This window comes from Bactrocera oleae, chromosome 4 (assembly GCF_042242935.1).
Source record: "Bactrocera oleae isolate idBacOlea1 chromosome 4, idBacOlea1, whole genome shotgun sequence".
Taxonomy (NCBI): Eukaryota; Metazoa; Arthropoda; class Insecta; order Diptera; family Tephritidae; genus Bactrocera; species Bactrocera oleae.
Genome location: NC_091538.1, coordinates 532,692 through 560,176, shown reverse-complemented (window position 1 = coordinate 560,176; position 27,485 = coordinate 532,692). Strand labels below are relative to the sequence as shown.

At 31.0% G+C, this 27,485-nt stretch overlaps 9 protein-coding genes and 1 long non-coding RNA gene across 14 annotated transcripts; 5 read left to right on the top strand and 5 right to left on the bottom strand.

Annotated features, from left to right (window-relative positions):
- Positions 1-250: 250 nt before the first annotated feature.
- On the top strand, positions 251-2,217 carry Rap2l (Ras-associated protein 2-like). The gene is made up of 4 exons (XM_014234725.3): positions 251-732; positions 1,617-1,754; positions 1,836-1,953; positions 2,016-2,217. Exons 1-4 carry the CDS (start codon positions 598-600, stop codon positions 2,171-2,173), a joined length of 549 nt encoding a protein of 182 aa, XP_014090200.1. The 5' UTR covers positions 251-597; the 3' UTR covers positions 2,174-2,217.
- Positions 2,218-3,367: 1,150 nt separating this feature from the next.
- On the bottom strand, positions 3,368-6,143 carry LOC118683120 (uncharacterized). Its single transcript, XR_004978963.2, has 2 exons — positions 6,055-6,143; positions 3,368-4,125 (listed from the first exon to the last, which is right to left on the bottom strand). It is a non-coding gene; the product is annotated as an uncharacterized lncRNA (long non-coding RNA).
- LOC106617499 (cholinesterase) lies at positions 4,121-6,419 on the top strand. The gene is made up of 2 exons (XM_014234724.3): positions 4,121-4,661; positions 4,791-6,419. Exons 1-2 carry the CDS (start codon positions 4,247-4,249, stop codon positions 6,239-6,241), a joined length of 1,866 nt encoding a protein of 621 aa, XP_014090199.1. The 5' UTR covers positions 4,121-4,246; the 3' UTR covers positions 6,242-6,419.
- Positions 6,420-8,230: 1,811 nt separating this feature from the next.
- On the top strand, positions 8,231-9,764 carry LOC106617568 (uncharacterized). Its single transcript, XM_014234856.3, has one exon. It carries the CDS (start codon positions 8,322-8,324, stop codon positions 9,327-9,329), a length of 1,008 nt encoding a protein of 335 aa, XP_014090331.1. The 5' UTR covers positions 8,231-8,321; the 3' UTR covers positions 9,330-9,764.
- yki (Transcriptional coactivator yki) lies at positions 9,403-12,487 on the bottom strand. Of its 2 annotated transcripts, none has more exons than XM_014234854.3 (7): positions 11,429-12,487; positions 10,695-10,777; positions 10,498-10,587; positions 10,285-10,391; positions 10,059-10,227; positions 9,792-9,856; positions 9,403-9,729 (listed from the first exon to the last, which is right to left on the bottom strand). In XM_014234854.3, exons 1-7 carry the CDS (start codon positions 12,163-12,165, stop codon positions 9,628-9,630), a joined length of 1,353 nt encoding a protein of 450 aa, XP_014090329.1. In that variant the 5' UTR covers positions 12,166-12,487; the 3' UTR covers positions 9,403-9,627. The 2 variants fall into 2 exon arrangements, with proteins under 2 accessions (XP_014090329.1, XP_014090328.1); XM_014234853.3 differs by having other exon boundaries at positions 10,498-10,644; positions 11,429-12,485.
- Positions 12,488-13,670: 1,183 nt separating this feature from the next.
- On the top strand, positions 13,671-14,807 carry brn (beta-1,3-galactosyltransferase brn). Its single transcript, XM_014234734.3, has one exon. The coding sequence runs from the start codon at positions 13,704-13,706 to the stop codon at positions 14,679-14,681; it is 978 nt and encodes a 325-aa protein (XP_014090209.2). The 5' UTR covers positions 13,671-13,703; the 3' UTR covers positions 14,682-14,807.
- A 619-nt stretch (positions 14,808-15,426) lies between these two features.
- Positions 15,427-20,032, bottom strand: Gpat4 (Glycerol-3-phosphate acyltransferase 4). 4 transcript variants are annotated; one of them, XM_014234819.3, is made up of 7 exons: positions 19,748-20,032; positions 19,303-19,536; positions 18,697-18,939; positions 17,435-17,671; positions 17,002-17,235; positions 16,222-16,478; positions 15,427-16,140 (listed from the first exon to the last, which is right to left on the bottom strand). In XM_014234819.3, exons 1-7 carry the CDS (start codon positions 19,883-19,885, stop codon positions 15,843-15,845), a joined length of 1,641 nt encoding a protein of 546 aa, XP_014090294.3. In that variant the 5' UTR covers positions 19,886-20,032; the 3' UTR covers positions 15,427-15,842. The 4 variants fall into 4 exon arrangements, with proteins under 4 accessions (XP_014090294.3, XP_014090295.3, XP_014090296.2 ...); XM_014234820.3 differs by lacking the exon at positions 17,002-17,235 and having other exon boundaries at positions 19,748-20,031; XM_014234821.3 differs by lacking the exon at positions 17,435-17,671 and having other exon boundaries at positions 19,748-20,030.
- Positions 20,033-20,763: 731 nt separating this feature from the next.
- eEF5 (eukaryotic translation elongation factor 5) lies at positions 20,764-22,513 on the bottom strand. The gene is made up of 4 exons (XM_014234824.3): positions 22,374-22,513; positions 21,545-21,792; positions 21,286-21,487; positions 20,764-21,223 (listed from the first exon to the last, which is right to left on the bottom strand). Exons 2-4 carry the CDS (start codon positions 21,751-21,753, stop codon positions 21,152-21,154), a joined length of 483 nt encoding a protein of 160 aa, XP_014090299.1. The 5' UTR covers positions 21,754-21,792; positions 22,374-22,513; the 3' UTR covers positions 20,764-21,151.
- An 891-nt stretch (positions 22,514-23,404) lies between these two features.
- On the top strand, positions 23,405-24,299 carry RpL12 (ribosomal protein L12). The gene is made up of 5 exons (XM_014234858.3): positions 23,405-23,497; positions 23,562-23,624; positions 23,684-23,757; positions 23,811-23,991; positions 24,055-24,299. Exons 2-5 carry the CDS (start codon positions 23,588-23,590, stop codon positions 24,258-24,260), a joined length of 498 nt encoding a protein of 165 aa, XP_014090333.1. The 5' UTR covers positions 23,405-23,497; positions 23,562-23,587; the 3' UTR covers positions 24,261-24,299.
- Positions 24,300-24,756: 457 nt separating this feature from the next.
- Positions 24,757-26,730, bottom strand: Septin2 (septin 2). The gene is made up of 5 exons (XM_014234857.3): positions 26,593-26,730; positions 26,164-26,281; positions 25,296-26,101; positions 25,107-25,244; positions 24,757-25,044 (listed from the first exon to the last, which is right to left on the bottom strand). The coding sequence occupies exons 1-5, from the start codon at positions 26,617-26,619 to the stop codon at positions 24,877-24,879; spliced, it is 1,257 nt and encodes a 418-aa protein (XP_014090332.2). The 5' UTR covers positions 26,620-26,730; the 3' UTR covers positions 24,757-24,876.
- Positions 26,731-27,485: the final 755 nt, after the last annotated feature.

Here is a 27,485-nt window from a genome sequence, read left to right as displayed (position 1 = left end):
GGCACGCCTAGTGTGAAATATTGAAAAAAAAAATATTGCGCTAGTTTATATTATTAAAAATAACATACTAAAATGTTAATCCATATCACAAATAGTTTTTGAGTTGCAGCCATTTAAAGAGTAAACTCTCGGTTCAATCGTCTTTCCGACGAGTTTTATGTAATTGCTTATCGCACTTGCATCGCCCTGTTACGTTTTATAACAGTAAATATTCCGCATGGGGAACAATCACAAAGCATTTATTGACGCTAATTGTATATATGTGGTGAAACATATTGCATTTTTGCATTTGTAATTTTAATCAAGTGAAGTAATTTAGAAGATTTGTAAATAAACTAACTATTGCATATAAAAGTTCAAGTTAAAAAGCAATTTGTTAGTTTAAAATTTGCCATGTAATGAAGTTGAGTGTATTTAGTTATTTTCGATATTCCTCGTGCTAGCGTTTGGTATACAATAGTCAAGTACCTACTTTGTTTAAAACTGACAAGAAAGATTTAATTAGCTTTCAATAATAGCAGTGCAATAAACTTTATTGTCGGTCAAGTAGGCTGGCCAGTCTCGTTTGAGACTCACGGTATATAAGATTTTAAAATAATGCGAGAATTTAAAGTGGTTGTGTTGGGTTCGGGCGGTGTCGGCAAGTCTGCCCTTACTGTTCAATTCGTTTCCGGGTGCTTTATTGAAAAGTACGATCCCACCATTGAAGACTTCTACCGAAAAGAAATAGAGGTAAGTGTATAAGTTACAGAATTATCATAATACATATATAATATATGTTTACAATGCCTTTTGTAACATATGCAAGGTATATCATTAAATGACTAATAATATAATTATATAAAAAAGTAAGTTCCTATTAACATAAACTTTTATTATATTTACTTGATAAATACATAAAATGGTTTCTATCTCTATTGAAATAAACTAATGGTGAAAAAAGTTACTTACAGTTGATGCATAATGCTTAAAAAACGACTCCGACATTAATACAGATAATAATTTATAGAAATTTATTTTTATAATTCTTATTTGACTATCAAGGCAAATGTATATAACTCTGAAACCTGTGTCTTCTCACTAACTTTTTTGAAGAGGCTTTTAAATTATATCCTATATTACTTGCTTGAATTTAAAAAAATATGTTATATATATCACGGATAGTCAACAAGTTCATCTAAAATTACACTTTTAATGTTTTTGTATAATTTCTCATAAGTAGTTTATGAAATTTTAATATTTGCGCAGTTCCTCGAATTTCGCCACATTAATACGAGCTACGGTTTTTTTTTTAATTTCATTTCGATGACAGATAACAAATAAAATTCCTTTAAAGTTATTTTACCAATGATATATATACATATTTTTTCTCAGTTGATATTAATTACACAGTTCAATTGGTATGTTTTTCTTGAAATTAGTCAACCTATATCTTAAACTTCATACAAACCACTGTTTCAACTTTCAGGCTATAAAGTTAATAAGAACAAGGAAATACTGGGTGAAATGACCAAGTCCTTCGGAATATTTTTACCTATAATAAAATACGCCAAAAATTTTAATTTTAAAATTATTTAATAAACTTACTTAAAAATATCAATTTTATAATAATTCAGGTAGACAATTCACCGTGCGTACTGGAAATATTAGATACCGCTGGTACAGAACAGTTTGCATCAATGAGGGACTTATATATAAAAAATGGACATGGATTTATTGTAATGTATTCGTTGACAAACCATCAAACTTTTCAGGTAAATTGGATTATCGAAATAATACTATGGACAGTATAAAAAACGTATTATAACTAAAAAAAAAAACTCCCTTCATTTCAGGATATATCAAGCATGAAAAATGTCATAACAAGAGTTAAGGGAAGTCAACCGGCCCCAATTTTACTAGTCGCAAATAAAATTGATTTAGATTGTCAAAGAGAAGTTTCTACTGAGGAAGGTACTGAATTTAGATGTAATTATATATTGATTTATTTATGTATATTACATATTTATTATTAGGAAACGCTCTCGCTCGACAATGGGACTGTCCGTTTATTGAAGCATCCGCAAAAGATAGAATAAACGTAAATGAAGTGTTTGCAACTATAGTACGTGAAATGAATATGACACAGGAAAAACGCCAGAAAAAAAGTTACTGTTGTTGTACACTTTTATAGAAATATTAAAAAACGTATTAATATAAAATTAGCTCAAAAGTGTACGAGTAATTGTATTATTTTACTTTAATATATTTTGCTCTTAACTCACACTGATTTTCCAAGGCCATGCAAATATACGTATATGAAGGTTATTTGTATTACATTAACGAAAGACTGGAAATTCTTTAAAATAATATAAACCACTTAAATATCAACAGTGACTACCAGAGTCATGATTGGAAAAGAGTTGAAAAAGTGTATGCGAAGAATAGAATCTAAATTTGATAAGAGAATAATAAAATTTGAAAATTAAGGGAAATAATTCAATTATGACTATACTTTCTTAAATAAACCCCAAATATTTGTACCTATGTATATAAAGCTCATTATATAGGAAAACTCTTATGAAAGACAATAAGATTTGGTCGAATTACATTTTAGTCCATATAACAAGATCACCTCGCTATCATTTAGATCTAACGACAACAACTGTTGAGTAAAGGCATCCACTATAATTCTTGGATGTGTACTTGCAGAGAAGGCCAAATCCGTAAAATGGACGAAGTGTAAAGACTGGAGCGCCTTCGAATGCAGCTCCTATCCAACTATCACGAATTTATAGCAACTTAAAGAATGACCTAACATGTGCCACTCCCACAGTAGTCGGGTCTACGTAACGGGAACTGACCCGAACTTTTTATCTGGGAAAGAACTACAGTATTTATCAAAATGATTTGTAAAAGTTAGTCAATTCATACTTATATATTGTATCTCGCCATAGGGAAAGAGTTATTACAGTTATCTCATAATGCCTCCAAATTATGGAATTTTTAGAATATTAAACTTAACTTGAGACTATGTGTGTTACTAATCGCTTTTTTTTCAAGTTTTACTAAAGTGAACTCATCAACACGTTGATAACAGTTATTTGGAAACCAAAAGGCGAATACACCGAATATTTTAATGATAGTAGCTGATATCCTCCGTACGTCAACGGATATGGACAAATATATATACGTAGACGCTGTTTGTGCGAAAGAAAATTGTAGAGTTCCCAATAATTTATGAACTTTTCAGGTGATGGTAAATTTTTGACCGTAAATTATCTTATGCTAAGAGCAATATTCACATCCAGCGAAAACGAATGGATGATTTCAACTGAGATACTTCAAGTCTTTCTGAAACATAAACGATAAATAAAAATGCAGTTCATTAGTATTTTAAATATCATTACGCATGCTATGTTATCAATTTTATTGTTTTGATGGTTCGTTTATAGATATATCAAACTTTTTGGACGTAACAGCAGTCAACTTTCAGTTGTTTCTGACTTAAAGAGATCAATATGTCGTCATCTAAATTGCAAAACAAGGTATCATCAAAAATCCGAAATTGAGTTTTTTTTTGGTATTGATTGCGGTATCATATTAAAAAGTATGTATACATATATAAAAATTGTTCAGTTTCTGCTAACAGATATAACCAATTAATAACCAAAATTCAAATTTATTATATTATTACACACCAGTCGAGAAAGGTTTAAGTAATCGAAATAACAGCCCTTGAGCAGATGAAATCCGGATCAATTCCGTAACGTATCACGAGTTGTTTTGCGAATTTTTTCTATTTAATATCGTTTCACTCTCCTGTAAACTTGTGAAACTTATACTATGCATTTCAGATGGAGTATGTATGTAATATATCTCCATTTAAAATAATTTAAAGACATTTCTTCGAAAATTACATTTTTTAACATATTTGTATAGGTTTATGTAAGTACGGTCTTTCGTTTAGTCATAGGAAAATTGTTCACAAATGGATATATATATATATATTTATATTTATTAAGATTTTTATATGTGCGTATGTATGCACATATATACATACGTAATTATAATATTGCAGTACCCGCAGATATCCAAAACATTTCTTCTTATAGGTAACTAGGAATAATATCATGGCAACAGGCTCTGCAAGTAAAATAATTTAATTTTCCATGACAACAGCGTAAAATTAATTTATGGGAATTTATGTACATGCTTTACAGGTAGCAAAGAATTTGCAAGTGATTAATTTGAGAAAGTATTTACGATGTTACAGTTCAAAATAAAAAAATCCTTTACTTTTTCCGTTAAAGTATTCGTTACTTTAAGTGTATATATTTTGCTTTTTCTAAATCACATTAATTGCTTAGAAGCTCCGCAAATAACTCTTCCTGGACAGGGCATAATATCTGGCACTTATTTAAAAATGTTTCGGGCACAAAATATTAAAGCATATTTAGGAATAAGATATGCACGCGCCTTACGTTTTTCACCACCAGAATTAGATATGTCTGAATGGCAAGGAGTTCTCAACGCAACAAGATTTGCTCCTTTTTGCTGGCAAAATCCTTCCAATGTTAAAAGCACAATATTGCATAACCTTCTTAGAAATAAAGTCGCTGGAGAGCAGGATATTACCTATGATGAAGATTGTTTGAATTTAAATATTTTTGTTCCAGATGGTAAGAGTTTCACACAGCTACATATGTACATACATACGTATGTACCATATATGCATACGCTTATAACATATTACACAAAATTCATATACACATATATTATTTTTGTTTTTAATGGAAACCTATTTCAAGGATCTCCTGGTGTTAAAGGATATGCTGTAATATTTTGGATACATCCTGGAGATTTTTCAAGTGGATCCCCAATAGACATTGAACCCTTCCAGATCGTGTTTAAACAAAAAATAATAGTTGTGACGTTTTCATACCGCTTAAATATTTTTGGTTTTCTATCAACTGCGGACGGTGAAGCCCAAGGTAACTTCGGATTAATGGATCAGTCTGCTGCGCTATTTTGGGTAAAAAAAAATATCAATCATTTTGGAGGAAATGAAAATAAAATAACAATCATGGGACACTCTGCGGGTGCAGTTAGTGTCGGATTGCACTTAATATCTGAAGAATGGTCAAAAGGTGGTTATTCAGGCGCAATTATGATGTCCGGAAATCCAATAACTGACAAAGTCGTGCGCGATCCGACAGCTTATAGCGAATCCTTGGACTCAATATCAACACTATTTGGCTGTAATAGAAGACCAACGTCGATGCTATTAACGTGTTTGAGAAAAGTGGATGCAAAAACACTAATTACAAATCTTCCAGCAGTGGAATGGGGGCCTGTAATTGATTATGGGCTTAGCAATACATCAGCTCATTTCATTAAAGACTATCCTAAAAAAATATTCAAAGAAGGAAACTTTCAAAATGTTCCAATTTTAATTGGCGTAACCAATATGGAGGACATTTTTAGTTTGGTTGATGATATAACAAATCCCAAGTTAAATGGTCATGACTTTTTTCATGTTATTGATGAAATATCTAAACATGACCTTAAAGTCAATACTGAAAGTGATGAAAACTGTACAAATTCTCAAATAATAATCGACGCAGTAACGTATATGTATCCAACACAAAGGGAAGGAGTTGACATTCTTAAACAACTTACAAATTTCCATACGGACCGTATGTATATCGCACCGTTATTTTTTATGGCAGATATATTAAGCAAAGGAAATAAGGTGTTTGCGTATTTATTTAGTGTTCGTCCTCAAACTCAATTTATTGACCTGCCCGAATGGGTGGGTGTACCTAAGTTTTTTGATCAGATATTTGTGTGGGGCGTTCCCTATATGAACAATACCAGCATTCTGAAAGAATGGAATTCAAGCGACAAAAAAATATCGGATGTCGTGATGACAATGTGGGCGAACTTCGCAAAGTCTGCGGACCCTATTATTTCAAATGTATATGTCAAATGGAATTCTTTTAAAGCTGAAAACAATACTGTTTTAATAATAAATCAGAACTTTAATTCAGAACTGGTAAATAATATGCTTACCGTAAGATTTTGGAACAATTATTATCCAAGTTTAGTGAAGTTTGCCGCTAATTGCTGTGAAGTTGCAAATACTGCAACTTCATTTTTTGTTAACGATAGACATTCAATGACTTATTCATTCAATCTCGGCATAATTTCCGGGCTTATAGTTGTTAATATTTGTCTAATGAAATACATACATATGTAGAATGTGTACATGTTATCTGCTATAATTGTATAATACAAAAATAGTAAATATTTATTTATATGCCTTCATAATGATTAATAAACATAGCAAATTAAATATAACAACATGTATTAACAAATAGAGCAATTTAATAACATATCACAATAAAAACAGTTTTTATGTAAATAAGAATATGTACCAGAATATTTTTATATTAAAAAAATATTTACATTCATTCTACCTCTCTTACGTATAAGCTTACACAAATTAAAAACTGTATTATTATAAACTAATAAAATGATAGTATATTATTTAATTCAGTTTTATATATAAGACTGTGCTCGATAAGAAAATCATCAATCTATATCAAGAGTGTGAGCAAAGAACGTAAAGAACATAAAGAATGAATAAAGCGAGTTTGCTTGTTGGAAGTGCGCTGCCGTTCATGAATGAAAATATTGTTGTTGTGTGATTTACTACAAATTTAGGATTTGTCAATTTGGCTCCCATATTGATTTCTGATGCTGCTCATACTATTTAAGACAATTGTTGTTTTTGTACAACTATGTACTTTTTTATTGGCTGACATACTTACAATTGTTCGCATATACATATGTAAGTATTTATGCGCGAGTAGATTTGTGTATGCATTACTTATTATGCAATGTCATCACACATACATACATGTAGAGCAGTCCGCGCACATGTATTAATTAATAAGTTATAACAGAGAAGGTAAAACAATATATTGTATTAATCATCCTTGGCAGAGCAACATCGTGTTGTTGTTAAAAAAATTAATTCTCACAAAACGTTGAAAAAACTAAAAAAAACCTAATGACAACTTTACCGACAAACATACATTCATACAAACTCATAAACATATTAACGCCGAATTTTGCGCATCGTCGCGGTGTTGCAACAATGTCGGCTATGTTGTCATATTTGTCCTTTTTGTAGTGCTTGGTTGTAGGTAAATGATTTATGCTGCTTTTGAAGTGATATAATTCGAAAACTATGAAATAATGAGAATAGCATATAAAAGCACTATACAGAGTGTAATTAGAACATATTACACATGAGTGATAATTGTACAGAAATTGTAAAATTTAATGACATATACCATATAGTACATAATATGAATAAAAAAATAAAATAATATTTTAAGTCGCTAATAAGCCATGTTGCCAATTCGCCTTTCTGAAAGGAACATCAGACAAATTCTTCAATTTCTGATTTTTAGCATTGCCGTTAAGAAGCAGCTTATGGGCAAAATGCGGGGATGGCAGGATTTTCAGTGGTGGCTGTAGGAATTCCATATGAAAACCAAATGATATTGACCAGGCGCACAGAAAAAAAGAGTGCAGAGTTACTGCACTTTCTTTTGTAGCATACGCGCGTTCCTTATGATTGAATTTGTTGTGGTTGTAGCTTGCTCGAATCTTATTGGTCAGTAATGGTCCATCTGCGTTTTTTATTTGTCGCTTGCGCGAATGTTTAATTTTTTACCAATGGCATATTAAGGGACATACTTATTTACATACGTATGTATATGCAAATATATTTATACAAATTGGTCATTTGAAACAAGTAGACGACGATAGCTGCTTAAGTTTACATATTAGACTCTCCTATTCAGATAGTATCTGTGGTGCTGTTTATACATATAAATATATTTTTCCTTCTATAAATCTTTTTAATTAATTTTATTTTAACGTTTCAGATTGAGAATTTAAAAAAGTGCATTCGCTTCTGCTAAAATCAAAACAATGTTAATATTTCCGGGGTGAATTTGCTCCTTGTGAGGAGAATTCCTCGATTGAAATTTTACAATTGTTCTCTGTCGAAATTGCACCTTCTCGTTCTTTTACGTTCTCTGGTAAAATACCCAAAATCATCAGAATGTAATCAAGAAAGTCTTGGGAAATTCATAAAAGAGGTGGGCAACACCGCAAAGTAAATTTGCAAACCTGAGACTTCGTTCCATTTCCAAAATTATTTGTTTGCATGCAAAGTCGATTATGTAGTTATCGGTAACGAGATCTTCTGTAGTGTGCTTTGTATACATAAATGTATTATTCTCAATTTAATTTCATTTAACATGGATTTCATAGATGATTTTATAGAGGAATATAAGAAAAACCCATGCCTTTGGAAAGCTGACTGTACAAATTTTAAGAACCGTACAAAGCGACAAGAGGCATATTTGAAATTAATAGAAGTAGCCGCAAAGCACGGAGAGCACTACAATATTGAACGAACGAAGCAAAAAATTAATAACTTGAGATGCGCGTTTCGACAACAATTGAAGAAAATCGTAGAGTCTAAGAATAAAGGAGAGAAAGATGAGCCCTACTGTCCAAAACGCAGATATTTTGAATCTTTAATGTTTTTAAAAGATGAGGAAAATTTGGAGAGGAAAACAAAGCGTTGTGGAGTTATAGGACCGTCGAATGGTGAAGAAATCGAAACAAGCACTATAGAGCAAGATTGCATCGTTGAAGGGATAATGGAATCGCATGTAGTTAGAAACAAATTGACTCAAAATATTTGTTCTTCAGATAGCACAGAGGTGGATCAGACTACAAAACAATTAACGCAAAATGAAATTTTAGAAGAACAGACAATAGAAGAGACTTTTACAGAATACAGTGACGATGTATACAATAAAATAAATGATTTAATGCCTCCGGAAAGAGGATTGAAAGATCAAAAATCTTACGAAAGTGAAAAAGAAACGTGTTTCCTGCCAGAATCAAATAACTCCCGAAAAAGATCTTCATCTACTTCTTCGCAATTATCAAAGGAAATAGAACCTGCCAACAAAAGAATGTACAAATTGGAGACATCTTCAATAGATCTTGAAAAAATTTTGTCTCTTGCTTGTAAAAGTCATAATAGTAATATAGATGACCATTTCTCGAATTTTGGAAAGGTCATTGCACACAAACTTCGAACGATGGACAATTCTCAAGCTATTTATGCTGAAAAAATTATCACAGATGTTTTGTTTCACGGGCAAATGAAAATGTTAACTGTATCAAGCATAAAACAATTTTTGAATCTTAATTTCTCAGATTTGTGCGAATCTGTCCGATGTAATAAATAAACTCGTTAAGTATTTGCTATTGTAAAAGCAAATGAAATACAAATTATTTATTGTATATCTATAAATCGGGGTCTGATAATTTGACAGCTCATTTATTTTTCTTTTTATTCAAAATTAAATGTACAATACACTTACTTCAATTCAATTTTGTTATAAAGATATATTTATTTTCCAACTATTCTTAAAATTTAACATCAGTTGATTACCGCTGAAATTATGTGGATAAAACTTGTATAATCCAAAAGGACGAAACGTTCGATACTTTGTTATAAATATATATTTCAGGCTCTTCTAAATTTTAATTTATTTTATACCAGTCCAAAGTATCAGGCTTCGTTGCAGATGCATTCAACATGCTGTGAACATCACTGAACATTTCATTGCAAATATTATCTTCAAGCTAAAATCAATAAAAAAATCCACCTTATTAATTTATATATGCCAGTTTGCATTATACGTCACCTGTAGTGAAGATACAAGATTATCTGGGCAATCTATGCCACTTAAGGCATTTAGGCTACCTGATTCTAAAAAAAATCATATTGATCATTATAAATAAAGTACTAATTAAATATGGAGTAATTTTTCATAGAAAATGTATAGAAATGTGAAATTTCTTGAATGAACTTCAAATATTTTCAAATGTCGATAAACGCAAAAATCTAGACAAAAGTATTTTCTGTGACAAAATCTCGATGTCACAAATTTAGATACAAATTAAATAATTACCACTTATACAATCCATACTATCATCAATATTCGGCATCAAATCCGCTGTGGTGGAAAACGTATTTGAAGACAAACTCAAACCGCTATCACTTGATTCCTGCCGTGCATGATTGTCACCGGATAAAAATGGGTCCATTTGAAGACTGCCATTTTGTCTAGTCAAAGAACTCTATTAAAAAAAAAAAAAGAATAAAAAATATGTAGTTGAATTCTAAATGGAACTAACCTGCTCAGAACTTGGTTTAAAATAATCCTGCTCCTTTTCGATATGTTGGATGTTCAGCCAAGATGGACCGGGCTTTTGCGATTTCACCGGTTTTTGCAAAAAATCGGCTGTAATTGTAAATTTTTTAATAACTTTTTCGCTGACTGAACATACTTAATTTTTGGATGTTTTATATGTTTAAATTAAACAGACATCGTAATTTCTATTACTTACGTATTCGGGGATCATTCCACGAGGTTGTTCGATTTACGTGGTTAATAAAATAAACATCTCCAGATTCTGTGTAAGCTTGTTCCCATCCCTCTGGAAGAGGACCCAAGTTATCAGCTAAATTAACAGATTCTTTGCTCTTTAAATTAACTAAAAAGAGAAGTTATTCTTTGTTGGAGATAAAATTCGATAGAACTAACCATTATGAGAAAGACCATCTTGAAATATCTGCTGCTTCAACTGAATTCTCGGATCTTCCCATTGCGTTGATTTTGTAGTATGGCTATAATTATAAAAATTATAAGTAGCCTTTTTGATTTATAATTAAAATAATGCCATTTTAGTTTGTAAGTTTTAAACTACGTAAAGCATGCACATAACTCAACAGAAAGAAGCCCTTCCAAAAAAAAAAGAATATAAGCAATATTGAGTGTTTTTAAGGAGGTAAGTTTAAATAACCATATAAATAAATTGAATTTTTAAATAAAATACATTTAGCATTTATATGTATGTATGCATGTACTAAGTGTAATCATTAAAAAAGTAATTTTACGAATTTATTTCTTTTTAGTTAATCATAAAAATTAAGGCTTACGATTGTATACAATGTGAATTTATACAAGTTAAACGCCATAAAACAATCAAATGTCTTAAATGTTAAAAAAAATTGCAATCGTTTAACGTACATCAACAAGTGTTTCTAACAACATAATAAAGTAAACACGTTCTCAGACGGTTAAGCAAATTAATATTTTTTAATAAAATAGGTAGTTGTTTGATTTAACAATTTATCTAAAGAAAATTCAGTATTTGAGAGATTTACGTATTTCTACATATTAAAATCTTATGAAAATAAAATTAAGTTAATTTATATCCGAAATGGTCAAATCACAGAAATGTAGATGTAAATTCTTTTTAATTTATTTATACTTACTTTAAATAATAAATTTGACCATCATTAGTCTTAGCTTGTTCCCATCCCGGAGGCAATGGTCCTAGTTCATTTTGTAATTGTATAGTACTGACAACATCATAAGATCTTTGTTTCATATGAAATGTCTGAATTGTATTTGGGGCATCCTTAGGCACTGGCTGATCTCCTTGCTCCATTCGGACTGCTGAACCAGCATTAACGCCAGGAGGAAATGGGACGGCTCCTGTAGTAAAAACAGGTCCTATTCCATCCTGAATGCATGCACTCGTTTCCATTACATTTCCTATATGTACATTGTATGTTTGTTGAAGCGAAGCTGGGCTACTATGCGCACGCGAATGAGAAATTGAGAGTCTATTCGCTGTTACTTGTGGTTGCGTTATTGTCGCTGGAACTGCGGCAACAGAGCTCGTTGATATATTCCCTTGGCTAACATTCGGTTGTGAGCCAGTGTCGTAAGCAGAATCAGCACTATTTGCTCGTGAATGTGCAACGGAAGGCGATCGAGATGCAGTTGCAGGTGGTTTAAAGAAGGACTCTGGGAGCTGACGCATTCGGAAAGGCACTTGAAGTGGACATTTTGACTCTGTCGGATTTAATACGCTATCAAATAATGCTTGCAAATTATTATCGGAATCTTGATCTATACGAACAACTAAGTTATTCGACTCTTTAGATGTAGATTTTTCTTTTGCATTGCCTTTATTAAGACTGCCCACTGTTTTGCTTAAAGACATTTTTATTGCAAACGACAAAAAAAAATATCCACTGGTAATTTATCAAGCAACACAATTCTGTGTTGTGCATGTACCAATTGAGAATCTTAAAATGGCGGTTGTATGGTTTATTCCAACCTTAGCTTGCTGCCATCGTATACAACGAAACGCAATTATTCGTCTACTATTTGAATTATCGTTCTTCAACTTTTGCAATATTCAACTTGAAAATACACTGGAGTACACTTTTCTTCCTATTTTTTAATTACTTATTGAACTTTTAGCAAAAAAAATTGACAAACTATTAAGAGTATAGCATATTATATCGTATAGAGTTACCAACATTCTGTTTTTCAGATTACCTACGATCTTGACTTCCTGTTGCTGAAACTTGAAGCAGTGTTCTCAATTTAATATGCTTTGTTCATTTATGACTTTAATTATAAGTTCTTGTACCGAATTAGATTAATTCTCAAACACAAACCGAAATTGAAGTTTATTTAATTGGTAGGTGTGAAATTACACTCTCATACTAGAGGAATAATTGTTTCTTGAAATTATGTAAATTCAGTGCCATATCCCAAAATCGGATTAATTAATTTAAATTCAGAGGAATTTACGAAGGAACATCAATCTTTTTTGCCCTTTGTTACCAAAATTATCTTAAATGAAACTACTAATTTTTATGGCACAACTCTTTATGGGTCTCCCTCTAGCTAGAAGGAGAAAATATGCATCCTCATAGGATAAAAACTCTGTTTTACATCTACTACAACAATTTCGCTAAATGTGCTTAACAAAGTTGTTTTGAAGTATTTTGATTAGACATGTTACACAACAAATTTGTGTAATACGTCATACAGATGTATTTTATGTTCGTCCTTTAATGAGTAAACATGTGTCGGAATCAAGCGGCTAATTAAATTCTCTTTTTTATAATTCTCATATAAATTATTAAGCCATGTATGTCGCATATGGCCACTTTTCATGCTAAAACCACATAATATGAATTTAATATCTCAAACCAATATTATAAATGAAAATACAATTTTTTTTGATTGATTTTAAGAACTGAGCAATATATTATTGTATAATTTTTTGTAGAAAACGTAAAGCGGTTTTTTTCTTTATTTTTGGCTAAAAGAAGCAGTTCTCCATCACAGAAAAATACGAAACATTAGAACGATTGCCTGTGTTAGCAATTAATCAATACCCTACTCGCCAGCGTTAAAAAATGGGAAGCAGAGATTCCAAACACGGTTAAATCGTCGAAATGATAGTCAGACAGACAATTAAGTTCGGATCAATTTCGGTATCACAGAACCAGCTGTTATAGCAATAGTATTTCACTTGTTGGTTGCGTAAGCAAACGTAATCTATGTAATATATATCATGATAACTTGTGTATGTGCCACAGTAGCATTTACTACTGTGTGCATTCAAACTACTTGGTTTGAAGAATTGATCGGCTACCGATAGATATTCAAAAAATGTATCGACTTCAACAATTTTTTTATATTATTATTACATCCCTATCGATTAGTGCAAGTCGTTTGAGAATGGCATGGTCTTTTAGTAGATATGCTAAAAATTTTGCTGTAATTGGGATAACCATTTTTATATTGGATTACATTGGAATCTTCAAACATTATCACGAGTTAGATTATGAGCGATATTTTGATTACCCAACTGGTCTACCCAGTGATTATAATTATACATTTATCCATAACCCTTCAGAAAAATGCAGAATACCACCCAAGTTAATAATAATTGTAAAGTCTGCTGCTGAAAACGTTTATCGGCGTGATATTATTCGTCGCACTTGGGGTTATGAGCACCGCTTCTCTGATGTGGAAATAAGATGTGTATTTTTACTTGGGGTTAGTGAAGATGAGAAAATTAATAGTATTTCAAAAAATGAGTCTTCGAAATTTAATGATATAGTTCAGATTGACTTCATTGATGCTTATTTTAACAATACCATAAAAACGTTTATGGGTATGAAATGGGCTCTTAGCTTTTGCAATAGTGAGTTTTTCTTTTTTGTGGATGATGACTATTATGTGTCAATAAAAAATTTGTTAAAATATATTTCCAATCCTGACTTGTATCCGAAAGCTGTTACGAACAGTCGCATCACAGAAAATGAAAAAAATGAATTATTTTCTGGCTTTGTATTGCAAACACCACCTCATAGACATAAATTCAGTAAGTGGTACGTATCTCTAAGAGAATATCCGTTTGATTTGTGGCCTCCCTATATAACTGCAGGTGCGTTTGTCTTAAAACGAAATACTCTATTTAAGTTGTTTAGTGCTAGCAGCCATTTGAAAAAATTTAGGTTCGATGATATTTTCTTAGGAATAGCAGCACTAAAAGCTAATTTAACTCTTAAACACTGTGAAATGTTTTATTTCAATAAGCCAAAATACAAAGGAACCGCAAGTTTCCAATACATTGTTGCATCCCATGGATTTCAAAATAGCAAGGAATTGGAAACCATTTGGAATGAATGCCGATCAGCTGGTTTTGCATGACTAATATGCAAGCCTTAAATATAAATATTATCAATATGTTGCAGTAGTGTGTTTTGTATGTATGTTAGTAAATAGGTATTTTTTATATATTTTTTTGAGACTTGCAAATAAAAATATTAATTGATACACACTGGTTTTCATTCTCATATCAGCTAGTATATTCAAATTAAAAAAAAAAATATATATATATATATAACTTATTAATATGTAAGTATAGTAAAAATTAATAATTAATTAATAATAAACTTATTTAATACGAATATAAATATGAAATTTTATAGGATACCGCTAAAATATCCAAATGTTCGAACTGGATTTAATGATGTATGCGTCACACTCTAATTCATTTCGATAATTGTTAGCATAACAAATAAGAGTTTTCACTCCATCATCAGCCTCGGTCTGATTTGATTCTCTAAATAGTACAATTCCATATTTATACTACTCTACTTATCTACTTAAATTTCGTGAGTTGCATCAATTCGATAGTGAGTAGTGAAATTGGATAATAAAGAAATTGAAGATGCATTTAATAATACATATACATAAATAAAAAATAAAAACAGTTGATCACTTAAGAAGCCAACTGAGTACTAAAACAAGTGAATCACGTTATTTCTCGAGACATTTATTTTTTGGAAGTAAAACAAAAAAGTGTCTTTTGTACCGTACATATCTGTTCCTGCCAGTTTAATACGCTTTGGTTTCTTCCCTAACTTTTAGATTTTAAATAACGAAACAAATATTCAAAATGTTTAAAAATTTTATATTTTTTAAATGCTCATCTTCATTATGGTTATTGCATTTCAAATCAATAATTTAATACACTAATATTAATATAACACAAACTTTGGGCGAATGTTTATTTATTTTTTACAGTGTTATATCTTTTTTTAATTCTCTTTTAAAATATTTATACTTAGTTGCGCTATGACAATATTTCTTACAAATGTTCTTCTTTGTCGGTGAATTAACGTTCCCGGTATTTAATCATATTTACAAGCATTAATCCGACACCACTTTACTTTTGATACATAACTATATGTATAACAATATAAAATTAAAAATGAAAGCGTATTATATCTAATACCAGCGAATGTATTTTTATGCAAATCAACATTATATTAGAAGTGGGATATATAAACAAAACGTTTGAAATCGTTAATCACCTTTCAAACGTTTGGCAAATTCGACTTGTTGCAATTCCCTCCATTCCTTCTTTGGCTTCATTCTTTTTAATTGCCCATCCCAAACTAAATCTACTAGTCCGCCTTGTTTAGCAATAACACTTTTGACACGATTTGCAAAATCTATAGCCGACTCGCCTTCTTGCCTATACATAGGTGGCAAATACCAAACATCACAAACGATTGCCCAAGAAGTCATCATCATATATAAATATTGCATCATCGAGTACTTTGAGCTATTCCAAAATGCATCTCCAAAACGTGGATCGTATCTGCAAGTGGTAATTAATATAAAATATTTTGTAAATATATGACATTCGAAAACCAGGTTCAATATCAATTTAAATACTTACTTAATTGCTACGGGATAAATAACTCCCCCCACTTCGAAACTTCCTTTCTTGAACTGCATAACTGATGTGTTGTTAATACAAGTACCCTCTGGGAATATTAAAATAGGAGGATTATTTGGGTTTGATACATGTTGTTTAAGACGTTCAGCTACTGCATGACGATCCCTGGCTTCTCCCCTTTCAAACCAAATATGGGGGGAAGCCCTTGCTAATGCTCGTTGCAGCAAACCCAAAAATCCACCATGTCGTTGGCCAATCTTGAAAAAAACAAAATTATTTAATCATTTTGAATTTTCAAAAGTTTACACAACCACTTGTATGGAAACAATCAAAGAAATAGCCTATCTGACTTATACTTATATTCATATGTATGGATCTTAGATAATAATTGCATTTAAGTATATGCATATATCTTTTATGAGTATCGATTTTATTTTTCGGTAACAAAAATTATAACTAAAGAGGCAAAATTACAAATGCATAGTACAGAGTTGTAAGTTTTGAAAACAGTACATGAACAAATGTTTGAACGGCAATTAACGGACAAACCCTTTTATGTATTGTACATTGTACATCTAGGTATACATAGTTCCGATTTATTAATTTTGCTAACAACTTTTGTTTTATGGATAATTATTTTGTGATATGTATTATAGTATGCTTAAGTATAATTACATACAAAGGTACATATATATGTTATTTCATAAGAGTTCAGCCTATTTGACACCTCATGCTGGTTCTTAACCTTGAAGATTAATAAGAAATTTATTCAACACTTACCAGAGAATAGGTTTTATCACACATAAGTACTAACACATCAATTGGGCTGGTATGATTTGCTACACAAATCCCATTTGTGGGTCGGTTTTCCACATTATGATAATAAATAACGGCTGAAATTGCACTGGACAGCACCGAAAAGCAATGACCAAGTACTTGGTCTACCATTCGTCGTTTATATTCACCATCTTTAATATATCCAACTATCGCCGTACAAACAGTCAACCAAACTACCTAATGAATTGCACAGAACACAAAAGCCATTTACATTAAAACGCACACAAGCAATTGACGGAACAATTTGACAATGTAAAATATAGTATGTGAATAATAAAAAATTATGAACAACTGAATTATGACATATACAACAAATTGTTGATGATTGTCTTCTCTTAAAACATATAAACCAGCTGGAATAAATGGGTTTTCTCACCAAAGAGAAAGTACAGTCAGTTGAAAGGATAGCAACGTCCAAAGGAGATGTGTGGTTCGCTACACAAAAACCAGAACCTTTTGGTTTGTATTCTGTATTGTGGAATGTAATTACTGCTGATAAAGAACGAGTCATTAGGCGAAAAGTAATTTTAAAAGATAAATCTGCACAAGGATGTCGAAGAAATTCGAAGGGAATCATCGCAACTAGACTGTTAGCAACAACTGCAACATACACCTAAGGATATAGGATATTTTAAGTTAGAGTTGATATAAAAACTATATAAACTGATTTAACATAAGCCATGCTGTATGTATGTGCTTAACACTGAATTTAATGCAAGGACATTAATATCAGAGTTGTTCTGGAATTTTATTTTACTGCTGTTACATGAAGCATTCAAGAAATAGTTTTGAGGAACTCCTCTGAGGTGGCAGTCCTTTTCAATAAAGTAAACCTGCTGTCTTTTGATATTGTATTTATTGTTCATTATTTATTGTCATAGCTATAATTTTATCTAATTGTATTCCATATGTTCTTTTATTTAGTCAGGGCAACGATACAGTTGTTAAATATCAGTGAATGTATCCCACAGATTCTATAAAACTTTCTGATAATATTGGTTTTCATGATTTCGCATTATATTCAAATTATTTGACTTTTTATTAATTGTAATTTTCTTTGGTCAAATAATATGGAACTTAGTGACATTTTGGAAAACAAAAAAGACTGAAAGACTTTTATTTTGTTTTTAAGTCGAAATTTTAGAAGTCGTACCCATAACATAATATTTACTTCAAATGACTAAAAGAATAGACATGATGTAATCGTATATGATTCGAACGTTAATTAATAGTCGTGTTGAGCATTTTCGCATATACATATGTATGTCAAAGTAATCAAAATTACCACCAGTTTTCAATATTTAGAAGGGCCTTTAATAAAAGCATTTTGTTATGGAGACATAATAGGAAAATATAAAATAAACAATTAAAAATTAATATATGAAAATCCTGTGTAAAAACGAAGTATCGATTTCAAGGTTTGTCTATTTTTGAAGTTTTGTGATAAAAAAAATTTTAACCAAATTTTCATTAGGATAAAATGCAAAGGAAAATATCGTTGCATTGATATTTAAAGATATTCCTCATAATCAAAAATGAAAAAATGTATATATCAATTTAATCAATGTTTTACATAGTACCACAGCTTTGTACGACTACAATATTAGTAATCAATTATAAAATTGTTCAGAAACTTACACCAACAAAGCAAACAAAAACTCGTAGCGGCATCAAAATGAAGTAACGAACAGCGAAACCTGTCATCCATATTAATGTTATCTTCCACGATATAAACTCATAGTGGCGATTTGTACGCGTTAACAGATTCCAACTTTTTAATTCCTCCGCTTCAAACCGGGAGGTCACTTCATCTTCGATAATTGATTCAACTCCTGCTTTGATGTAATCTAGGCATTTCTCCAAGTTAAATCGAATTTCTTCCTAGAAATATTAAGATTTTTTAAACTATATATTACCAGTAGCTTATTCTGCATGACAATTCCTTGTGAATAGATAGATAAAAAATATACATGCATACATAGATATAAAAAATATATAATGCAATGGGTTATCTTTTAAATGTTTGACTAAAATGGATTATTGATGTTAAATAAAAATTACAAAATGATGTGTGCGACAAAAAAGAAGTTTATAATTTTAATAGATACGTAAATTTTCTAACTTAGTCAAACCTTTTAAATTGCTAAAATTGTTAATAATGAATGAATGTATACGATTTTAATTATACGAATTCTTATACATTAATAGTTGTACTTTAATATTTAATTTATTTGGAATACTTACATCTTTTGAAGAGCTTTCAATGTCAGAAGCGGTAGGCTCATTAGATGTAGGAAGAAGGACGCTATCTCTACTAATCAGTGTATTGCCATTTGTAGTGGGTATAGTTCTTCCAGTTTTTTTGCAATAAGATAAGTTAATGTCATCAAGCTTTCTGTCTTGCGTGTTATTGAAAATCGTTTCACCAACTAGTTTCTGACGCTCTTTTGCAGCAGACTCAATGCTTAGGCGGCCGAACTATAATGTACGCATATTAATCCAAATATAATAAAATTATTCAAGGCAAAATCTATCCGAATTAAATTGTGGCATAAAATTTATCTTGAGTCGTATAAGTTAAAAGTCCATTATTTTTTTCTTAACTAAGTTATCAGTAAAAACGTTATATTGTACCTTGATCGATTCTTATCGTAATTGCTAGTAAATATCTAAACAATTCACAACTTACCTCAAATATCTTTAACAGAAGTTTTACGTATGCTCTGCGTACACCGACAGATTTATTCACAGCAGACAAAATGATCATAAACGAAATAAATACAATAAAAGGAATGCAGAAAAAGTCCAAAATCGCTGCCCAAAACATTTTTCCCTCCTTTAATTCAACCAACAAGATTTAACTCCTGTTAAATACTTTCCAATCGAGATTCAACTTCAACTAAAATCTCGACAATTTATTTCTGTCGAACAGTAAACATCTTGCCAATATCAGTCTTTAAAAATTAGAGTGGTGCTGCCGGCCTAACACAATTTTTAGTAACCAAAATGACGATAACTGCTAGTATGAATTCATCGTTTTACTTGAGTAAAATGTGAAAGAATGGCTGTAATAAATTTGATATACATTGTCATATCAATATATATTATAATTTTGTAGTAGCATCAATTTAATCTATATCCGTAACCAATTTGTCCATTTTCTGGTGTACGATTTGTCAACTAAGAATAAATAAGAAATATACTAAATCCTAAAATGTTTTCCACCATTAGCGGCTGAAAACTCCATAATCGTTAAAAACGATTTCACGTACTTTCTCTTAAAGAATCCGATATTCCAATACAATAATCGAATACTTTTCATATTGATAAAATAATTGATATTTGGAAATTTCGATAACTTCTTTGGTCGAAACCGAAATTAATGTATTTCGTATGCTATATGCGGTGTTAATTCGTTAAAATAAATATATTGATGAAGTATTTGCTCAACTAAATTTGTCTAATGGGCATATATGCAATGTTATATTGCTAAGCTTTTTTAATATCCTACGTCTTGCATTTTGTTTCTATTATGATTAATAGAGACAGTAGTTTTTGTAGTGAAAAAAGATTTATTGTTCCGCATTTACCTCTTAATAAGCCCATTATCGGTGCTACTAATATCACTTCCCAATAGTTAGTATAAGATTCAAATATTCAGTTGCTGAAATTGGTATTGCTACAAAAGTAAATAAGATTTAAATCTAAGATTTACTATTGACGGAGTGGTCAGCATGTAAAAGATTTTATTTATGGTAATCACATTTTAGACGGGCAGCAAGTTTTGATGTCTTACAATACACCTCAAAATAAATCGATAATAAAATGAAAAATAAATGTATTAATGTAAAAAAAAATTTATTGGCGAAAATCTATTTTTGTTTCTCAACTCTTCATCCTATACTCTTCAAATTTCTGTTTTTATTACTTCATAAATTATTTTTTGAAGTTATTAAGTTATTGTAGTTAAATGAGTTGATTGAACTTAGCTATAATAGTGTTTATACACTACTATAGTATTAGTTTTAATTTACTTTTTACGTAAATTCAACAGAAATCTGCAGGTAGATAAAGTCAGACGTTTCAGAGATGTTTACTTGTCCAAAGCAGTATTGGTTTTGAGAGCGATGACACATTCTTCACCACATGATTTAAGGACTGTGCACTGTAACCAAAAATTAACATGAAAAAATTGGTATCAAATTAGTAAAGTAGAGATTCACTTACTAAAAGATCTTTTCCATTATCAAAGTCCGATCTTAAAGAATTTCCAAGGTCGCCCTCTGGTACCTTCAAATCTTCACGTATTTCTCCGTTATCTGACATCAGAGTGAGGAATCCGTCATCACTTATATCAGTCAACTGATAATCCTCCCGTTTGACGTGTGGCACATCCATGTTATGGGTTGAGGGGCAGATATCTTCATATCTGTATTAAAAATATTTGTATTATAAAAGTTATCTTCAATTATCTTAATTCACTTACTTCTTATTTGTAAAAATATCAATGCCAACCATGTGGACTTTAGCATGACCATGTTTGCCAGTTTTAGAGGTAGACATCTCAACTATTTTGCACGGTCGTCCTTTCAACATAACAAATCCGTTCTTGCGTAAAGCCGAACATTGCATCGGATATGTTTGAGAAGCACCAGAATCGCCAGTCTCAAAATGATGATCATCCATTTCGGCCATTTTTCCCAGATATTAGACTACCGCGTACCAAAAAAATATCTGGAATAAAAAAAAAAATACAGAAAAAAAATAAATATTATTCACGTATTTCGAAGTTGCAAAAATTTTAACCCCTATTGTGTAAGAAATCACTTGAACATTTACAGCGGTTTCATTACGGTTAATAATGTTTACATTCGATCTTTTGGAAAATAATAAGTCCTCATGTATTAAGTTTACTAATAAAACATAACTGTATATTTATCAAAAACGTATTAATAAACCATTTGCTTGTGCATGTACAATAAACCACAAATTTAGTCAATTATATACAGCGTCGCCGTCAAACAGTATGGCTTTAAATGTTAGTGCTATAATTATGTTCTTAATTTTTTTTAGCGACTTCCAACTACAATTCTATACTCGCTCATTGACGTCAAGTACTCGATGCATAGTCAAAAAAAAATCCTAGCGTACAAAGAAATACCACAATTTAAAGTCCCCATTCGCCTTAGCAACACAAACAAATTTCACTTTTTAGGATTCATTTCCACCTTCAAACGTGATAGCATTTTAAATATTATATTTATACTTTAAACTGCATTAAAAATATCACAAATTTCGAAGAGCCCGATACTCACATGTGATTTAAATGATAGCCTTAAGCAAAGAGAAGAAACGGCACAACCCTGCTCTTGTCCACGAAACACTTGAATGAGTAATCAAGTTAGTGTATCCGGTCAATAAATTGCATTAAAATGGCGCAAACAATGCTTCAGTAATATTCAAGCATGATAGTTCAAGCATCATCTCATACACTCATATAATTTTTCACAATATTAAGGTTTTCTGCATCGTCAATGTTCGAATTTTATATTTAATAACTTTGCACGACATAACATTATTTATTAATGCTTATTTAAATTTAAATTACATATTTTTTCCCGATCGGTCGATTTCGGTTCATATTTATAATTTTAACTCTTTAAGAAGAAAACATCCAACAGCTGATAAGATTTCATGTCTATTTTGACAAGCTGATCCGAACATGCACTCAAAAATAGTTTTATATTGTGTGCCAATCCCAAATATTACTATAATTAGACCTTACTGTGCTACTTTTTTTATACAGGACATTATCGAAGCAGTCACAAAAATCTATGAATAATTTACTTTTACAGTTTTGACAGGATTTGACATTGATTAGCAAAAAATTATTTTTAAATAAAATATATCACTATAACTAAAGTTAAATAATCTATGTTTGTCTCTCAGTAAGTAAGGCCGAATCGTTCACCAATCGTTCATTATCGACATCAGATAATATCAAAGAACTCTGCAAAAATATGTGGAGAAGTTCAAAACATTATTAGTTAGGGTTCTCATTTATTTCTGAATAGCTCGTAAATGTTATAGATAAAATTATATGATTTTCTACTAAATACAATAGCTCAAAATGATTTCTCCCTCACATAAAATAATTCTATAACATTCTCAAAAATTCTTAAATTTTATTCAATCTTAGTTCATGATATAATAAAATTTTTATTAACTTAAATTGTTTTGAAAGGAGAATTAAAAGCTTCTAAGCATCGTGAAAATATAGTTTGAGTGTTTTTGGTAATGAGCAAATAATTGATCGTGTAACTGTCATTCAAATTTCAATGTCGTAAGTGCTTGTAGGTCAAATGATTGAAGCGGATTTTGCAACTTTGTCAACAAGAACCCAACTCCCGTCCTTTTACCTCAAGCTTTGTCGTTGGGTGTATGTCTCTTGTTTTTTGTCTAGTATTTATCCATGATTATTATTAAAATCCTTTGATTTCCAGATAGCTTTGTGTGCACAGAACGAACAATGCCGCCAAAATTCGATCCTACGGAGATTAAATTAGGTAATTTATGTTTTTTGATTAAAATCATTAAACTCGTCTAACCTGAACTATTATTTTAGTTTATTTGCGATGCGTTGGAGGTGAAGTGGGAGCTACATCTTCTTTGGCTCCTAAAATAGGTCCACTTGGTTTGGTGAGTTAAATTCGTATATATTGATAATCTCATTCATGACATATTTCTTCTAGTCGCCAAAAAAAGTTGGAGATGATATTGCTAAAGCTACTGGAGATTGGAAGGGACTTAAAATAACAGTCTGTCTAACTATTCAAAACCGTCAGGCTGCTATATCAGTTGTTCCATCAGCAGCTTCTTTGATTATCAAAGCCTTGAAAGAACCTCCCCGTGATAGGAAAAAGCAAAAAAATAGTAAGATTAAAAAAAAAAATTTATTTTTTGTTTATTTATGTTTTTTTTTTTTATTGTTTTTAGTTAAACATAGTGGCAACGTTACCTTTGATGACATTCTTTCGGTAGCGAAAACAATGCGGCCTAGATCTATGGCTCGCAATTTGGAAGGCACTTGCAAAGAAATTTTGGGAACTGCGCAAAGCGTAGGTTGTACCGTAGATGGAAGGCCGCCTCATGACATTATTGATGACATTAATAGTGGCTCTATTGAAATTCCCGCTGAATAAATAAAGTGTCTAATCTACTTTCCAAATTCAGAAGTAAAACTTGTTAATTAATTAATCTGACTGAAATTTGTTAGAATATTACGAATAATAAGTCAGGTGAAGTATAACCTTAGATTAAACGGTATCGTGTTTGCATTGTCAGAACAAAATAAGATAATAAAAAAATATATGTCGACTTGAATACGTTGGATTAATAGTCATTTGAGTTCTGAAACGTGAGCCCATGTTATAGACGCTACTAAGACGTACTCATAATGACCAAAAAATTGTCGCCAACTGATACTGATTATTAATCAATTTCATTTGCAATGTTTACGACACTGGAAAACTATAAACAAGGTATAGGCTTACTATTTATTCATTGGTTCATCCATAAATACAGAAAACATTCACCTATTTATTTACATACATGTGTATTTTAGTGCAATGGTATATATTTTCACATGTATCGTTAAGTATATAAAATTTTCCCCTATAGTGAAAATAACCGGTAATATACTCATATGAAAATATGTATTATAATCCCATAGGCGCGTATAGATGTATTGATAATATAATAAATACAAGGAAATAGTATTCAAATGTTAAATAAATAGAACTATTAAACGTTAGTAGATTACTTCTTTTTGTTTTTGCCCAGAGTCAAAGTATGATGAGAGGTTGAAATTTGGGTTTTGCGACGACTAAATTCCACAAAATCTTCCTCTAGCCTTTTTCGAGAATCCTCTAGTTTTCTTTTTTCTTCAGCATGGTCTCGCTTAAGTTTATCAAACTTTGCATGCAGCTGAAATGAACATCATGTTAACTGTAATATGTATACAATTTTTTTTTAATTTTATATTCTACCTCTTTTTCACTTTCTTTGAGCTCAGCTTCTTTTTCTTTGACCCTTTGTACAAACATCTGTCTTACTTCTTCTTCTTTGGCTTGTAGTTCAGCTAAATGGTTAGATCGCTTCGCCTCAAAGGTTTGTTGGAATGAAATCTAAAATAATATTATTAATATTAAGAATTTACTAACATTATTTCAACGTACTGGTTTGTTGTCACTATCTACATCGCTAAAGCCCATTTGTTCAAGACGCTTTTGCCTATAAAGTTCATAATGACGTGTATGGGTTTTCTCCCTCATATCTTCCATATTAGTTCGGATTAGCATTTCACGAAGTTTAACAAAATCGCAATGCATTTCATTTTCAACTTGTACGGTTCCCCATGGATATTGACGAGCTCGAATCAACTTGTTTCCCACTTTTATGAAATCAGTACTGCCTACTACAGCGAACGGCACATGAGTATTCATAGTTGTGTTCGTTTCAGCAACAGTTTCATCATCCGTTGGAAACTGATATATGTGAACACCATTATTGGATAATTCTTGCATAATTTTACTTTTGAAACGGTTCAACTCCGATTTAGATATTGTATCAGCCTTTGCAATAATTGGAATGATATTTACTTTGCTATCGAGTTTTTTCATACATACAAGATCTAGGGACTTAAGCCCATGACCTGTTGGGCAAATAAAATACAAGCATACATGAATGCGGCTATCGTGACATGACACCAAAGAACGCTTGATCTTGAGCTCTTCTTGCAAATAGGCCTCGAACTGTGCGTCAATATAGTCAACTACAGCTTTAAATGAGTCGTCCTTATTAATTTGGTCACCATACCCAACAGTGTCGCAAATTGTTAGCTTAAGGCGTACATTACTCTCTTGTAATTCATAAGTATGTGCTTTCAATTTGACGTTCGGTAATGTATGCGGACTTGGTGTAGACTCAAAGCTTGTATTAAAAAGTGTATCCATGAGTGTTGATTTGCCAAGGCCAGTTTCACCTAAAAGATATGTATTTTTTGTTTTAATTATTATCTTTTACATAAAAAATGTATAATATTACCTATGCACATGACGTTGAAAACAAAACCATTTTGAACGCTTTTATTTACCAGTTGATCCGGCAAGCTATCAAATCCCACATGTCCCGATAGTTTCAGTGTTCTTAAATGTGGTTCGTTCTATTGTTAATACATGAAAATTAAATACATTTAAATATATGTGGATGGAAATGAAAAATAAGACAATAAAATCAGTTACTGAAACTTTGTTTTTGTCCGATTTCCATATACCTTTCTTAAAAGATGAAAGAAAATATTAATAGAGACTTTCTACGTTTAGGTAAATATGGGCAAATAATCCATGTTTTCGAGAAAGTTTTATCAACAAAGACATAATTTTGCGTACTATTTTATATAAATATAACACAAACAACAAATTATATGTAGTTTTAGTGGATAATATTTGTAATATTAAACACAATACAATTTACCTTAACGAGGTCAACAGCGACAGACATTTTTACAACTTTGTTTGAAAACTTTTTTGACTCAACTATTATACATATATTGGCATGAAAACAACGCCCTTATGTGCTATTACTGAATTTGTGAAACAAAACAGGGGGTATGTATTTGTAATCACAGAAGTGATTTCTAGAGCACGTATATTTTACGATATGGTATTGTTAATTTAAAGAACTCATGCAAAAAACGAGAATTATAATTATAATAAATAAAATGGACTAAATTGAAAAACGATGAAATAATGATATGTAAATTGTATAATTGAATGCCATATATTCTAATTCATTATATGAAATAAATTAAAATAATATTTTGAGTCGATAATAGACCATGTTGCACCAGAGAACTTAAAACATGACCATGTTGCACATTCTCCTTTCTGTAGGGAACATTAGACGAATTCTTCAATTTCTGATTTAAATGTGAGACCGTACCAACATATAAATGAACTATGCAACACGCTTTACGTTTTCCGTAGCCGAACCGCACAAACATTTGCGAAAATTTTGTGAAAAGGAATGTTAGAAAAAGTCGACTCGAGTTACCGGCCATCTAGCACGTTCCTTATAATTTATAAATTATGAATGAATTTGGTGTCATTGTAATATAAAATTTTAGAAAGTATGTTCCAAGCTTGCTCGAATCTTATTGGTTAATGATGGTAAGTCTGGGTTTTTTTTGTCGCTTGCGTGAATGTTGATTTTTTACAAATGGCATATTGAGGGATATAGTATGTACATATGGAGCCAGCTGGCAACCATCTTCTCTCATGACTTTTAAATCACATCTAATCGAGGCACGAGAGTCATCTAAGCACTGGCCAGGCACGGTTCCTGTTTTTCTTTTATAGAGCCAGCGG

Bases quoted from the DNA above. Each gene is read 5' to 3' on its own strand.
- Rap2l (XM_014234725.3), top strand. From the start codon at position 598: ATGCGAGAATTTAAAGTGGTTGTGTTGGGTTCGGGCGGTGTCGGCAAG. The intron at 733-1,616 runs GTAAGTGTATAA...ATAATAATTCAG, and splicing joins TCTACCGAAAAGAAATAGAG to GTAGACAATTCACCGTGCGT. The intron at 1,755-1,835 runs GTAAATTGGATT...CCTTCATTTCAG, and splicing joins CAAACCATCAAACTTTTCAG to GATATATCAAGCATGAAAAA.
- LOC106617499 (XM_014234724.3), top strand. From the start codon at position 4,247: ATGTTACAGTTCAAAATAAAAAAATCCTTTACTTTTTCCGTTAAAGTA. The intron at 4,662-4,790 runs GTAAGAGTTTCA...ACCTATTTCAAG, and splicing joins AAATATTTTTGTTCCAGATG to GATCTCCTGGTGTTAAAGGA.
- LOC106617568 (XM_014234856.3), top strand. From the start codon at position 8,322: ATGGATTTCATAGATGATTTTATAGAGGAATATAAGAAAAACCCATGC.
- yki (XM_014234853.3), bottom strand. From the start codon at position 12,165: ATGTCTTTAAGCAAAACAGTGGGCAGTCTTAATAAAGGCAATGCAAAA. The intron at 10,778-11,428 runs GTAAGTATAAAT...TTATAATTATAG, and splicing joins GGTCAAATTTATTATTTAAA to CCATACTACAAAATCAACGC. The intron at 9,730-9,791 runs GTGACGTATAAT...TATTGATTTTAG, and splicing joins ATCTTGTATCTTCACTACAG to CTTGAAGATAATATTTGCAA.
- brn (XM_014234734.3), top strand. From the start codon at position 13,704: ATGGCATGGTCTTTTAGTAGATATGCTAAAAATTTTGCTGTAATTGGG.
- Gpat4 (XM_014234819.3), bottom strand. From the start codon at position 19,885: ATGTTTTGGGCAGCGATTTTGGACTTTTTCTGCATTCCTTTTATTGTA. The intron at 19,537-19,747 runs GTAAGTTGTGAA...CGTACATTATAG, and splicing joins TTCTGTTAAAGATATTTGAG to TTCGGCCGCCTAAGCATTGA. The intron at 17,236-17,434 runs GTGAGAAAACCC...GCAATTCATTAG, and splicing joins CTGACTGTACTTTCTCTTTG to GTAGTTTGGTTGACTGTTTG.
- eEF5 (XM_014234824.3), bottom strand. From the start codon at position 21,753: ATGGCCGAAATGGATGATCATCATTTTGAGACTGGCGATTCTGGTGCT. The intron at 21,488-21,544 runs GTAAGTGAATTA...TTTTTAATACAG, and splicing joins GATATTTTTACAAATAAGAA to ATATGAAGATATCTGCCCCT. The intron at 21,224-21,285 runs GTAAGTGAATCT...TTTTGGTTACAG, and splicing joins ATAATGGAAAAGATCTTTTA to TGCACAGTCCTTAAATCATG.
- RpL12 (XM_014234858.3), top strand. From the start codon at position 23,588: ATGCCGCCAAAATTCGATCCTACGGAGATTAAATTAG. The intron at 23,625-23,683 runs GTAATTTATGTT...CTATTATTTTAG, and splicing joins TCCTACGGAGATTAAATTAG to TTTATTTGCGATGCGTTGGA. The intron at 23,992-24,054 runs GTAAGATTAAAA...TATTGTTTTTAG, and splicing joins TAGGAAAAAGCAAAAAAATA to TTAAACATAGTGGCAACGTT.
- Septin2 (XM_014234857.3), bottom strand. From the start codon at position 26,619: ATGTCTGTCGCTGTTGACCTCGTTAAG. The intron at 25,245-25,295 runs GTACGTTGAAAT...ATATTATTTTAG, and splicing joins TAGATAGTGACAACAAACCA to ATTTCATTCCAACAAACCTT. The intron at 25,045-25,106 runs GTAGAATATAAA...TGTTCATTTCAG, and splicing joins TCAAAGAAAGTGAAAAAGAG to CTGCATGCAAAGTTTGATAA.